We start from the raw sequence: 16,056 nt of genomic DNA, 5'->3' as shown, positions 1-16,056 counted from the left end.
TGTAGACGCCCAGTATGTTGGTTAAATATATGTCATATATCTATTCTTTACAGTTAAATATACGCCTTTGTTTCTATGCAAAATATCTTAAGATCTAGATTTTGTGTGATTTAAGATAAAAGTCGGAGAGGAACCGCGCTGCCCTATATAATGCAGTGCAATGAAACTCTAACAAGCCTACCGATTTCGATTCAATAATTTTAAGTATTTGAAAGTTCCTTAAGTGAATACAAAAAACGGTTATTAAAATATTAAATTATAATACAGTTTCTTTTAGTGGCTTGCTTTTATTTTACTTCAGTGTCAGCTCAGATTATTAGTTCTAAGGTTGAGCTAGCACGGACTGCCAGCCGCAAAATTTAATTTTATGAGCAGCACTTTGACTAACTGCGGCTGAAGGACTAGGATGGTCATTCTGAGAGGCAATAACGAACAACTAAAAACAAGTGAGTAGCTTCACAGTCATTGCACAAAATGCTATTCGTAAGAAGCATCAGCAATCTCTCAGTGACTGTAGCACGGAAACTTCGCTGAAAAAATCTTTAAATGTGATTCAAAATGATCTTAGTGTCTGAAGACGTGTTCTCGAAAACGTTTCTGAAGTGTATTCGGCAAAATGTATCTCCTCAATTTTAATTTTAAGCCGCTTCTGCTATTTTGTAGCTGGACTCATTCCGCAGCAATACGTTGCTTTAATTGTTCGGTTACATAATAGCATACACACATATACATTCAAAAATCTCTTGGAAGAACTATTATTGAACGTTTATATACGACCTAAACGTTTAGGGAGTTTGAAAGACAATAATACGTTAAAATTTCAAAGAAACTATTTTTTTATTCATTTTTAATTTCTCGTTTTTCTCCAAAACTAGTTGTATAAGAACGAAGTTTATTGTGTGCTTACATACAACATTTGGACAAAAATGTCGTGATATTTTAATCGGCTAGTGTTTTGAAGTGAACGGTTTACCATACAATGTCAATGGCTTCTGAAAATATATTTCTCACTTAAGTATTGCAAATGTTAAAACAGATGTATAAATTATATATGTGAAAAAGAACAGACATATGATGAGAAGAAGACATATGATGAGATAAAAAAAATTGGTGTGAACACCACACGACTTCCTTGTACAACCTATTAAATTTTGCACATTTATTGTTGCTCTTCATTCAAACTTATTTCCTCGAATTACATTTGAGATAGATTTCTCATTCAATCAATTCAGGTCTCATTTCGCGCAAGGCAAAAAATACATAAAAACTCAAAACATCTTCATTAAACATTGTAAAATACAGAAATAGCTAAAACATCAAATACAGTTTAAAATAGTTAAAAGAATTTACAATTAAAATTAGATTTTTTAACGCGAAAAAAAAGCAATTTAGCCAACGGGCTCAAAGACCAAGCTTTCGATGCATCAAATTGAAAGGTTTTTTTTTTTACTCCCACTGCGCAAAAAGGCACTGAAGTTGGTGCATCAACTAACTTAATTCACTATTCTATTCAGAGTTTCAAATCGAAACGAATAGTGGCCTCTTTAGGCCTAGCGTCACTTAAAAGTTTAAATTTTTAATAATTCTACAACAGTTGTTCTCAGATTAACTGACCACTTTTAAAGCAAAAAATGCACAGTTTACCAACATTTAAGCGTAAAAATGCTGAGCTCACCAAGCAGACTAACATGGTGGGAATATATATGTCTATGTGATATGTATATGTGATATATACGTATATATATGGTGCTGCCGATTGCGATGAAAAAGACAGATGCACAACTGCATGTTATAGCAGTTCCATATACAAAATTTCAGCATTCTACGAATAGCCGCTTTTGAATCATGCGAGATACATACATACGTACGTTCAAACGTACGTACAGATGTCACGAATGAAATCTCTTCTGAATCCATTTAATTTTCTGAATCCAAATTAATTAATAATTAAATCTGATACCTGAAATTTTTCGCGATTGCAATATTTCCTTTACTTCGCAGAAGGAAATAAAAATATGAGGGGGCATTGCTACGCTAGGAGATTTAATTCTAAAAAATTAATCAAAAGTCACATTGAAATATACCAAACGCTAAAAAAAAATTCTGTTCTTTTAAATGCTTATTTTAAAACCTGTAACTAGTATTTTATATACGTCATCTGGAATTTAGACGTACAAGGGGTGATCAAATGAAAAGGTACGAAACGACGTAAAAACGTAACGTGTCTCTGACAAGTCTGTCAGAAAATAGAATGCCCGTTTTCGTGCAGGCCGTGAGAGTGTGGGTGATGATCGGAGACCAGGCCATTCCATTGACGGAAGACGCGAGCACTGTACCTTTACCATAGGGTGAATCAGTTCAGCACCGCCCCCTCCCAAGATCTAGAGCAGCCAAAGAGGCCACACGAGAGCCGCGCACAGAGAGACCATGTCCAACGCCGGATCCACCCAGGGCAGTTCAAAGAACCCGAGACCAGGCCAGGCAAACACTGTCATCACGAGCGATCTCATCGACAAGGTGGACGACCTATGAGAAGTGATCGGCCTATCACCCTGCGAATGTCGGCGGTGAAGGTGGATGTCAACTATGGAGCCGTGTGGACAATTGTTCACGACAGGTTGCGATATCGGAAGGTGTGTGCCGCTTGGGTTTCGAAGAGGCTCATCGACCAGCAAAAGGATAGTACTGCAACATCCGTTTCGGTATCAGGAAGACCCCGCTTTCATGGAGTGGATTGTCACAGGCGATGAGACCTGGTGCCAGCACTACGTGCCAGAGACAAAGCGGGACAGCATGTAGCGGAAGCATGTGTCGTCACCTCCCCCTAAAAAGTTCAAAGCCGTGTCATCAGCAGGCAAGGTGTTGCTCACCGTCTTTTTCGACGTTCAAGGTCCGCTACTTGTGGAATTTCTCGAGCACACAAAAAAAAAAACATTAACTCCGATGTGTACTGTGAGACACTTCGAAGCATGTGCAGGTCCTTCAAGAACAAAAGACCGGGGCTGCCCACAGAGGGTGTGTTTTTGCTGCATGATAACGCACGTCTACACGTCTCCAGAGTCACACACATGGAACTGGCCAAGTTCAAGTGGGAGACGTTGGATCATCCGCCCTACAGTCCGGACATGTCGCCCTACGATTTCCATGTGTTTGGTCCACTGAAGAAATACCTGAAAGGGAAGCGCTTAGCTCGAACGACGTACTCCAGGACGCTGTGAAGGACTGGGTCTCGTCACGGCAACAGGAATTCTGGGAACAAGGAATCCTCCGGCTTGTTCATCATTGGGATCGTTGTGCTCAGGCCTATAGTGTGTATTTTGAATAAAGTCTATATTTGTACCCACCGTGTCGTTTCGTACCTTTTCATTTGATCACCCCTTGTATTATTAAGATAGTGTATTGTTTAATCCTGAACTTCTGCATTAAGAGAAAACGAATTTACATAATTTTATTAGTATGTCTTTAAGCTGTTAATATACCAAACTCATATACGTGAGAGCATTTTGAATACTATTCCTTTCTCTTGTTAAGCATCTTCAAAAATATACAGTCATTATGTATGTGATTGTGTACTTATAAATATTATTTATGTTCTTATTAACATAAGGCAAAATTAAAGTGATACTTATATAATTATTAGTTTCCCAAGAAAATTATGCTTAATTATATTTTCCTATTGTATCATTGTTATCATCTAAAATATGTGTGACAAGTGTGCTAAATACCCAGCATTAGCAATAAAATTATTATTTCAAAAATATGATGTGCACACCACATCCTTGTAAGGAATATTAAATTATACGCATTTTTTCCTGCGTTTCATTTAAATTTATTTCATTAAATCTCACTAGACATATATTTTTTGTTCAATTAATTAACTTCTGACTTCGCGACAAGGCAAAAAATACATAAAAACTCAAAATTTCTATATTAAAAATTGAAAGATATAGAAAAATATAAAACACCAAATACAGTTAAAAAATTTTATAATTAGAATTACAGTTTCTACGCAAAAAACAAGCAATTCGGCCAAAAAGGCAGATTTTTCGGTGCACAAAACTGAAAGTTTACTTTTGGTCACACTCGGAAAAAAGACATTGAAGCGCAGAAACTGACTTCATTTGTGTGGACGCTGAGTCAATATATGGGATAATTTAATAACTTAAATGATAATTCCAGAATGGATTAAGAATAATCTAATTCGCCGTAATAAAGGAGACGTTACTTTGTTGTTCCTAAGCTTAGTTTCTCTAGATTGGCAATAAATTCATTATTCTGATATGTTTAAAGTGTAAACACATATGGATGCTACGGTAAACAAAAATTAGGCTTAGCCGCACTTAAACAAGTTTTAAATTGTTGATAATTCTACAACGATAACATTCAGGTTAACTAAGCGCATAAAACCCTTAACCGGAAGATAAGAACAACATAATTCAATCATTTTTTAAGCAAAACTGACAAAAGAAACTGACAAGAATCCGAAAGTAAAAGGTTTAAGACGCTTTATGTTGAAATGAGGCAAGAAAAGTGAAAAGAGTAAGTCAGAACTTGAATAAGCGAATTTAAATCATGCATCTTACCTTATGGTTGACTTTTTTAAACTTGGCAAAATCAACTTCCGGCACTGCATCCTGAAATTTCCGAATGCAGAATGTTAAAAAATTTGCGATACATCATAAATATTGCTAATTTTATAATTCTTGAAAAATTAAATCAAGGTTAACCATCAATACGTATTAAAAATGACGTCATTAAAAATATGTCTATAAAAATTATGCGAGGACAAATATACGCTCTTACGAAGCTTATTTACATCACATATAACTTTTGGATTGCTTCTAGATTTATTTTGGTTTTATAATCCAGGTAATTCAATGTTTTTATCTTTTACAAACTTTTTTTTTTTTTCTAAACCATACTTGATGTTATAATGTAGCTTTTTCTAATTATTTTCAGTAACATTAATTGGTTAAATTCTTTGTTTTAAATTCTTGAGTTTATCTAAATTCATTACCTAGTACAGTTTAGGCTTAGCTACTAAATAGTTCAAGTATATTTTTCCTAAACGTTGGTTGCTCTAATATTTTTTCATTTCAAAACTTTTGTTGTTATAATGTTACAGATTATAAGAACTAACCCTAACTAATATTTAGTTTTGGCATTTTGCTTTATTTCACTATAAATTTCGGTTCACTTTTCAAATTGCTGCCGCCAAATATTATCGACCTGTGTTATTTTTAAAGAAATTAAATAATGAAGAATTTGCATACATATATGTATGTTTCTCGTATTGGGATAAAACAGCGGTATCTAGAGCCATCAAAATTTTAATTACGAAATCTTCCACCGAATATGGGCATTTGAAAACCCAAATTTCTAATTTGGAATTTGTTTTATTATCGATTTCATATTTTGTAACACTTCAACGAATTTTTGATTAACAAACTCAACAATTTCAAAGAGAGCAATGGCAATGATTTACGAAAAAAGAACACATTTTTATCTCCAGTGTGCGATATTGTGTATCGGAAATCCTAAAGCTTTGCTTATTTTAAAATTATTTTGCGATATTGCTGTTGAATTGAATTTTATGGTTTAAGTGCAAAGAACACGATATTTATTAAATAAAGGTAACACACAAATCGTTAAAAAACGCCCCCTAGGGCGTAATGTAGAATTTGAAAGCATTCAGATTTTTTTTTTTTCTTGTTTATGATTTTGATGCTATAATTTTTTTAAATGTTTAACACAGCCTGTGATGTTTAAAAACTTATTTACGATTCTTGTTATTTTTGCATCTGTTGGATTGCCTGTAGTTTCAGGTTTTGTTATTTGAACTCGGTGGACTCAAAATAATAATTTTAAACTTTTTAAAAATTTCTTTAAGTTTTTGATACTATAATTTTTCAATTGTTCTTACAGCTTACTTCGGCCTGTAGGGTTGGAACTGATAAAGACCCATATTATTTTGGTTACTTTCCCGAGATTAGTTTCAAACTTCAGTTTGTGTCTTTATTTATTCAGAAACAGGCTGGCTGATTTATGTACTCCTTCCGTTGCACCAACCGCTGATGACAATGTAGAAAAAATGTAAATTTCTTTTTCACTTTTGCTTTTGTCATGTTTTGCCCCGTTTTTCTTGCATCTTGCCACTATGCTTCTGGTATCTGGTTTTTGCATATGTTTATTCCAAGCTGAATTGGAATGTGTTGTAATTATCATTAATTTAGGTCATTTAACTATCATTAATTTTTGTTGTTTGACTTCTAAATTAATTATCTTTTGCAGCTAAGGATGATGGTTCGGTAAATCCATCGAAACTAGTCCTGTGAAAATTTGCAATGCTGATTTTTGTTGTTTGACTTCTAAATTAATACTTGTTCGGCGTGCTATTGTATCTTAATTAATTATTATTAGTTAACAGTTTTGAGATAAAAATTATTACTAAATCATAATAATCTTAAGATTATTACGATTTAGTAATAATTTTTTATGAAACTTTAAAGAAACTAATAAATAGAAATACCCCTAGTAGCAAAATAATACTTTCTTTAGTTCATATTCTTAAACATAAAATAATGTCTTTTATAGTCCTCCATAATGAAGAATTTTTATTATATTCTCGTACTGAAACTGGAAACACGTTTTTTTTTCTCTCCATACCGAAAAAAAAAGTAAAGATATCCAAATATCAATGCAAATTATAAAATATAATCCATAAATATTATGAGAGAAGGCTTTGTCGAAAAGCCTAAGTTTGCAAAACAAGTTCTTTTCATTCATAATTTCTCCTGATATCATTAATTTTGCAAACTATTATCGACATTCCAGGACATATATCTTTCAAACGCATAATGCGTTAACAACGTCTTGTGACTGAATATTTTCAATAATGATACTGAAGCTACCAGATATTAATTGATAACTAAAAATACTATCATATGAAAACTTACTTTCTTGAAAATGCAGTCTGCTTACGAAGAGCAATTTAAATTAAATATATTAAACTGCATTTTATGTAACTGATATTTACTTTGATATGACTGAAAATAGTATGGAATAAATGTTTGCTTTGTGCATAGCAACCATTTTATTAAAGTAGTTTATTCTAAGGAAAAGTAGCTGTTCTTAATCCTTTTCTTTATTCCTCAGATTTGGCAGAAAAATTCCATTTTTCTTTTTTGAAGTAAAGCGGAAGTAAACATTTCGAAACGTAATGAAGATATTCAGGAGTATTCCATTGGTTACTTTCTACGAAGCCCACTAGAAAGAACTTCCCAAGAGTTGCAGCAATTCTATGAACTCTCTAAAAGCTGTGTGGCATTATAAGAAGGAAACAAACAGTAGAAAAATGTTTCATTTAATCCTTATTTCTCTTGAATAGTCTTAAATTTTTGTAAATTAACTGTAAAGTGAATGAGGATATTTATTACAAGAGGGAAAAAGTAGAAAGGAGCGTTACTATTAAATATGAGTGCATTATCTTTTCAAGGAACTAATAAAAACGATTGAAAATTTCTTTTTTTCAAAAATATTATCAAATATTCTAAAACATAATCAATGGAATTCTTAAAGAAAAACTCATACCCAGAATTGATTTATGTTTAAATATATTTCTTATGCTTAACATAAAATTTTAAATCAAGATCACAGATAAAAACGGTATGAACATGCTAGTTACATATGGAGAAAAATGGGAAGTGAAATGAAGTAATAAGCGATCATAATAAATATATATCAGTTTTAAGAATTCTTTTGCAGAAGAGCAATTTTATTATGTTATTTAATTAGCTATTTAAGATATTACGTTTATGTTTATGAATTTCAAAAAATGACACAAAAATTAAAAAGCCTTAATTCAAATGAAAGAAAAATATGATAATGTAATATTTAAAATTATTCAAAAAAGCTTTCTGTCTGGTGATATTGAAAATACTCTATACATTTCGATGGAAACCGCACACAGGTTGCTCTTCTTCAGGAACAAAAACAAATTATTATCAAAGAGGGATTTTTATTCAAAATCTATGACAAATTAAAGTTTTGTTTTTGGCTTATTTCAAGTCCTTGATGGTTTCTAGTTATGATTATTTTATTTATACTTTTGGTAAAAGAAATTGATATGACTTAAGATGCGTAATAATTTCATTAACGTTAAATAATAGTAAATACACAAAAATCGGTAAAGATGTATGATCTAAGGAATCGAACTGGAATCGAACAGTGTTTGATAAATAAACATATGAGCTCCAAAATAAGTTTAGATTATTATTCTAATAACTCATATTATGTTCCTTCAGTGACTTATTAAAAGTTAATTACGAATGTTTTATTCAAATATACATCCTCTTATGTGAATAGGTATAATCTTGACAAATATGGAAATATAAAGTGAATTATAATATAATATACTTGTAGAAATATAATGGAACTTATGGAAATATAAATTGAATCATATTTCCAATTTTCTTTAATAAGCACGTTATTAGACTCGGGTGTCTTAATGTCCAATAAATTGTTTTTCAGCTTTGACAGAATGCCAGTGTTGCCATTATACAAGCAATGCCCGAATAGACTGAAATGCTCTCTGTAATTCTTGCAGCAAACTTTGAAAATTTTACAGTAAATATTACCTTACAAACTATTAAATTTTAATTTCATTGCACTATTGCTACTTTTATATTTTAAGATATCCGTGTAGAATGTAATTTCGTTATCATCAAGGCTCATCAGCTACCGATTGGTAAAGTCGCTGAACGCTAAGAGTTCGACCCGAATTCAGGTATTTTCGTGCCTTTCTCCATATGTAACGTGGGTAGGAGTCCGTTCTTTTTAAAAAAAGTACTCAAACAGGCATTCTTTTTCTTAGACAAATAGCCCTTGCATACTCTGACGCACTTAAATAAACCAAAACGCATTATCACCATTGATAAGCTTTAAGTATTTCGTGGGAAAGATATATCTATCGGTAAGACCGTTTTTTGTTATTTTTATTCTGAAATGATTGTTGAAATGAGTGCAATAAATTTTGTTTTTAAAATTTGGTAAGAAATGTAATTTATTTTAAATCCTTCAATGTGTATAAATGCTTATAACCAATGACGTTATTCTTCGCCTCTTTTTCTTGATGTCTAGCAAGTCAGCGCAATAATTTCAGTATTCCTCAAAAATTTATCATTACATTATAAATAATTATACAAAAATCATTAAATTAGCTATATTTTAAGTATTTTGAATTGATGCAAATAGTTTTATTAGTTGATTGCATCCTAGTGTTTTCGAATACATGTATTCGGTATGATCATGCAATAGTGTTGAACACAAATTACGTCTGCAAGGTTATTATTTTAAACTAACCAGTTATTATAATTTAGATCTGTACTTTAACATTTTATTTCCGTATTTCTCACCAGAATGCAGATTAACCGTCTGTTTACTTATACTGATGTGTTTTAATCTTGAGTGAGAAATCCTGGGAGTAGCGCAGAGTGCTTAGTTTATATAAGCAGTTGTGATATATCTAGGCTTTGCGTTCTTTCGCCGACGATGCTTTAATCTGAAGCGCCGGTAATTTATTCAGCCAACTTATAGCTTTATTTAATTGTGTGGATTTCGACTAATGAATGTTTAATTTGAATTTACTGTTCTTATTTATTTCTATTACCAGGAGATGTGGTTATTGTAGCACAAAAAGTCTTGCCTTTGTGCACAAAGTTCTATTTAAATAAACAGGTTCTATTATAACCTTCGTAAGACTTTGTCATCCTATCTCAGATATAGCGATATCTGAAAATATAATGTAATATAGATTAAATTAACATATATATTATCTCAGATATAATTCAGTACAAGTATTAAAGTAGTAGTGGGGCCTGAACTAAACAGGCCTGAACTAAACAGGTGAACTAAACATTGCAGTGGGGCCTGAACTAAACAGGTGGCGGATGATAATTCTTAACCACCAGGATTTAGCAACTGGATCCCCTAATCCCCAGTCACCCTTTAACAGGGGAAGTATATAAGGTATTTTCTCCCTCCCTTCCTGCATACCTTCGGGGTGTAACGGTAGCACACTCGGTGAATATTCGAAAGGTTCAGGTTCGACTCCCGACGAGGGCATTGCTAATTGTTCACGTCTTCAGCATCAACATAATCTAATGACTCTACAGTATATTCTTAGATATTGATTAATACATTTCCCAATAATCTGCATTGAAATGCCCGTCACTTAATCTAATAACAAAAAAAAAAACTTTTTCTAAACCGAAATTTTATTTTTAGTTATACACAAAGGATTTCGATCTTGGCACTTTGTATTGAAGAACACGGAAGAATATATAAATAGTTAAATTTTGTCAGTCTCATAAAATTAATTTTTTTTTATTCGGAATGTTAAAGCGTGAATATTTACGTCAATTAAAGCATTCCTGTAACTGGAAATATGTGTCTACGACGAACAGTTATAAAAATAAACGCCGAGTAAGGATTCTTGTGGACATGGTGTGTATTACAATCACTCTTTTTATTTAAGACTATCCGCTACGGGGCCAGCCTTCGTCTGGCTTTTAAATGTACCGTAAAAATACCTAAAGGGAACACCAAACATTAAATTTAAAACCTACACAGAATTTTACTCTGCAGAACAACTTTATCAAAAAAAAAATTCATTAAAAATGCATCACATATTAAAAAAAATTACAATGAAATCCCTTAATAAAATTTTAATTATCCTAATAAATAAATTAACCAAATTCCCGTTGTAAGGAAGTTAAGAATTTTGTTTCCTAAAACAATCATGCAAAACATTTTATTTAATTAAAACATAATATTTAAAAAAATTACAATAAAATAAGCAATAAACCTCATATTTTCAAGAGAAAACGGTCAACAGCCCAGTACCCAAAGCACTGAATGAAAAGCTGTTGCCAAAACCACATTTCTAAAAGATTATCTCAGAAGGTATAAACTGTCATCAGAAAGCAACAACCAATCAAAATTGTGCTTTGTGGATGACATAATTCAAAATATACAAACCTCTTTGCCATTAGCTAATAAAGACAGAGAGAGGGAAAAAATGGAAATTCATTCTGTTGTGCCTCGCTAGACACATGAGCGTCATAATAAAAAGATTGCAATGTGCGTGTTACGTGTCCAAGAATAAAAAGAAAATAAGCAGCATTTTATCTCATATTTTCAACAGTCAGCATTCCAGTATACAAAGCATTCAATAAAAAGCTGTTGCCAAAACTGCATTTCTAAAACAATGAAGCTGTTCAAAATGATGCGATAAAATCGAAAAGATAAAAAAAAATTGAGCGAATTTTGAAAAATCTAGATGCACCTGTATACCACATTTCATAGCCCTGAGTCTATTAGATTACGCGCAGCACGAACGAAAGACACACATGCAGACAGACTCTTTCTTTTATTATATGTAGCGATTATATTAACATGAATAACAGTAAAAAAACAAAAACTCACCAAAGAAGACAGACTAGAAATCGTTCAGTAATTCAAAACAGGATAGAAACTGGACATTATATTTTATCGCAACAAGAACTATTATCTAACTTAACTTAAAAAGACGAATCTTTAGTCTAGAAAAACAAGTGCAGATTTTCAGGAGAAATATTAAAGCTTACGTTAGCTTCCTTTTTTTTATCATACCGGAAGAGGGAAATGTTGGCAAATCTATGTTAATAATTTGCTACTGCTACGCCATATGAATGTATTTTTTCACAGCATGTCAGAAGAAGTAATGTAAAAATAAGTAATGAACAATTCGTAAAATGTTTGTAGATTAATACGTTTATTTCAGTCTTACATTTTCCTCAAAATGTTTGTTAAAAAGTATAGGAAAGATTTAAGAATACAGTTAAACATAATATATCATTTTTAATACTGCAGTCCTTCTAGATGTTAAACAGTTTTAAAATCTGTCCATCAGAATATATTACAAACCTTATTTTATAAAAAGCATAAATTTGAAATCAAAACAAAATGTTTGAACAGTTCTTCGTTTCAGAATTTAAAACATTATTCTATATGTCATAATTCCTAAGTGTTATCTCAAAGAGGAAGCTTTAATTATTAATCAGTTACACCGATTATTCTTCCACATAATGCAAATTAAAGGAATAGTTATCAATTCTCTTTGAAGGTAATGAGAAATTTTTGTTATTGTAAAGTTATAGTTAAAAATGTGTGACGACTAATAATGAATAAAATTGGATACCCTTTTCAGAAATTTGATTTTAAACCAATGCAAATAAATGTTTAGTTGAATTTCAAGTTTTCGTTTTTTAAGTTGCTTTTTTCCCAAATATATTTTTAAACATTATCCCCGCAATTTTTTCCTTGTATTTAAAGCATTCGATACATCTAAGAGATAGTCTTACAAAATATATACAATTTAATTGATTTAAAGCAAAGTATTTGATTTATTTATTAAATTCGTGAAATAATTTTAAAAACAAATTAATTTTCTTTTATGTCGAGACTTCTCTAAAACACTTGATTAATTCAGAATAAAAAAGCGTTTTTCCTCACTCTTCGAAAATTGCACTTTATAATCTGTTGTGAAATCAGCCTCTTCGGAATTCAAAAGAAATTTCAGACTTTCTCTTAACACAATGTAAGGCATTTTCTATTTATTTCAAACAATTTTAGCGTGTAATCTCTATTTTTCCTTCTTCTATAATAGAGTCGTTTAGCTTGGCTGTACAAATTTTCTGCTTTGTAGGAAAAGATTCTTTATTTAAATTGTCTTCCAATAGCTTAAATGAAATTATAAATGTCTGAGAAATTAAGTAAAGAGACATGGTTACAAAATGCAATATTAACCTAAGCAAGTGTTTTATTCATTAAATAAATGAACAGTGATTTAAAATTTCTCAGAACTGAAGTTACACATTAACTCAAACGAATACGCTAAATCTGGAGTTTGAACGCGAGATTTATTCTTTTTAAATTCTTACTATTAGCTCACACTCTCCCTATATCTTGTTCAAACTTTCAGTCGTTGATAAAATACTTTATATTCGTCCACAGTTCAAATACATTTTTTCAACATGTAGTGGATGACACTCAATGTTAATACAGTCTTTTTACATATTAAAAATGTAATGTCTCAATGTTAATACAGTCTTTTTACATTTAAAAAAATTAATTAAAAATTAAAAAATTTGTTAAAAAATTTTAAAATTTTTAATTAATTTTTTTTGTATTTATTTTGCATTTACATTTTTTTTTTAAATTTTTAAATTTTTTCTTTGTTGCCCTAAGTAGCAATTGACTTTAAAATTTTTTTTATATTCCTTGTTAATGATACACTTGTAAAAAAACTATGTAGGAAGTTTAAAAATTAGTAAGTGAAACACAATAAATGTCTGCTTTTTAAAAGCAAAGACCTGCAGAAAATTGGTGAAAATATAAATAAATATAGCAATCTGTCCAATTTTAGTCAGTAACGCAAAAGCATTTTGGTCCTCAATTGGCTCTTATTCTGGTTTCAGCTGAGGTTTACTATTCAAGACTCTGAAGTTTACTATTCAACTCTCACTATATATCATTACTCAACGATTTAGCTTAATTTAGCTCACAATTAGCTGATGTAATTAGCTGATGTACAAATGACGGATTACTTGCATCATTAACAAAACAATTTTAAATACAGGCAAGTCATTTTAGAACTGAGTCTACTGGTGATTTGAATACTATTGAACTTATCAAGCTCAATACTGTCTCCTTTCTGAAAAATCTATAATTTTAACGTTAATTAATTTAATATTCAAAATAAAAAATTAAGCTATATTCTCAATGCAAATATATATTATTTGAATTCTATATGCAAAGGGAAATTCGTTATTTTCTTTTATGTGATACATTTTTAAGCTATTGTCCTTCCGATCGGTAAGCTTCTTTACTAAAGCAATCTAAAGAGCTTTCGGAGACGATACATATTTTCCAATACGCCTCTTGTCGCGTTTTAAAATTTTTGTAGGCCATCTTAGTGGCATTTTTAGAGGGGATCTGGCTGATATAGCCTGGGGTCAGAGTTTACTAATAACAGTCGTTTTATAAAGATGAATGTATACATTAGCCATCAGTGGCTTTCGATCATTTTAGAATAATTTTTTTAAATGTGATTCGGCTCATAAAAATGTTCCTTAAATGTGCGAAACTTTATTGTAAGTTAAATAAATATTGAAAATGTTTTATATAATCTAAATTTTTGATCATAAATCGTTACTTACTTTGGCATCGTAATGACTATCATTTTCTGCATCAATTTCGTCGGAGCTCGACCTCTTCTGAGGTATTCTATTACTACCAGATTGTAACGTCCGTTGATGTTCAGATGTACTCTGAACACCCTCGGTACTCGTATTAGTTTCTTCGCTGCTATGATTATCTCTTGCAACAGAGGTAGATTGCCTAGAATTTCTAGTGTTAGTTGTTAAGTCCAAGGTATTGGCCACAATTTCTTCGATTTCGTCATCGATACTGCCATTTGTTGGTGCAGTCCGTGTTACTGGTGTGACTGTCCGTGTGGCAGCAGCGTGATTCTCTCGAAAGTGAGAACAGCACGAATTCGTGGGTCTGTTGCTGGTATCATGGTGCTCAGAACTTCTGTGGTCATTAGATCTTTCAGAAGAGAGAACAGAATGTCCAGAGATAGAAGTCTGGGGGCGCTTTGAGGCTACCATTACAGTTGTACCGGGGCGAGGGTTATTTGCAGAGCTTCCGACTCCCATACTTCGAGAATATTCCCTGAAACAATAATATATAAGCTCTGAAACATATCTTGTGGTTATATAAATAAAGATTTTATAATAGGCATTAAATACTATTAAATAAATTCCTTGACAAAAATTATAATAATTTTCAACAATTAAAATTCATTTTAACTATAAAAATAAATTTTAAATAAAGCTTAACGAATAAGTGAAAAACAGTGCAAAATATTTAGTTGGTAGCCGAAGGTCAACGTTATTACGTAGTCCAAGCATTCACCTACATAGAAATGTTAACTTTTCTGGCACGTTCTCTCAGCACTTGTGGAAAGGAGGCAAGGAAGTATTTCAAATTCTAATTTTAAGAAATTTATGAAGGTCTGGATAAAAGTTTCGGATGAGATCATTGAGAAAGCATTTAGCTGCCCTACTAAAAATGCCCCATAGAAACCAGTAAAACTTTTTATGGGTACCCATAAGATTTTATGGGTTTCTATTGACTTTTACTGGTTTCTGTTGGTCTAAGTGGGTTTTTTTTACTGGTTTCAAAATGACCCATAGAAACCAGTAAAACTTTCTACTGGTACCTATAGAATTTTTGATGGTCTCTATTGACTTTTACTGGTTTCTACTGATCTCTGTGGGTTTTTCTTACTGGTATCAATTGACACCCATACAACCAACATTCAATGGCAGAACTTTGTACTGGTTTGTATAGGTTTATATTGACTTTTACTGGTTTTCTTACTGGTATCAATATAATAATAAATCTTCTGTTGATTTATATGGGTTTGTGCTATTTTTTTATCTGACGTTAATATATTTCTCGTAAACAATAAAATTAACAGAATGAAAATATGATCTCTTTAAGACCACCAGAGTAACCTGGAAACGCAGGTGGTCGTTTTAGAGAGGATTTTTTACTAAATATGCTTATTTATTTGATTTAAATTTTTTTTCGGAAACAATAACAGTAATCATATACACCACACACAACGAGGTCTCTCCAAGGCGACCAGCCGCAAATAAAAATTCATCTTTGTAAGTGGTCGCCTTAGAGAGGTGATGCTCAATACCAATAGATACTCACGTTCTCAGAGATACGTTTATCTTTTAGAGGTGGTCGTCTTAGGGAGATTGCACCTCTCTAAGTCGACCAGACACACTTGCAGAATTTTCTTTGTGAATAGTCGCTTTACAGAGGGAATATTCAATACCAAAGTATACTTATGTTTTCAGAAATACTGGTTTCTTTCAGAGGCGGTCGTCTTAGGGAGGTGGTTTTTGCTACGAGTTGGTTCTCTGAATACACACACAT

The 16,056-nt window shown here is 31.7% G+C and overlaps 1 protein-coding gene across 2 annotated transcripts in view; it reads right to left on the bottom strand.

The window, feature by feature from the left end:
- The window catches only part of LOC118182093 (uncharacterized), a 145,136-nt gene that overhangs the window by 116,986 nt on the left and 12,094 nt on the right, over window positions 1-16,056 (bottom strand). For both annotated transcript variants that reach the window (XM_085813399.1, XM_085813400.1), the window contains exons 2-3: window positions 14,259-14,775; window positions 4,584-4,634 (exon numbers count right to left, since the gene is read on the bottom strand). In XM_085813399.1, coding sequence (XP_085669525.1) covers window positions 4,584-4,634; window positions 14,259-14,759 — 552 coding nt within the window. In that variant the 5' untranslated portion in view covers window positions 14,760-14,775. The remainder of the gene's footprint in view (window positions 1-4,583; window positions 4,635-14,258; window positions 14,776-16,056) is intronic.

This window comes from Stegodyphus dumicola, chromosome 3, assembly GCF_044657685.1.
Source record: "Stegodyphus dumicola isolate Sdum_Otavi_A_Nest chromosome 3, ASM4465768v1".
Taxonomy (NCBI): Eukaryota; Metazoa; Arthropoda; class Arachnida; order Araneae; family Eresidae; genus Stegodyphus; species Stegodyphus dumicola.
This window is presented reverse-complemented; position numbering and strand designations above follow the sequence as displayed.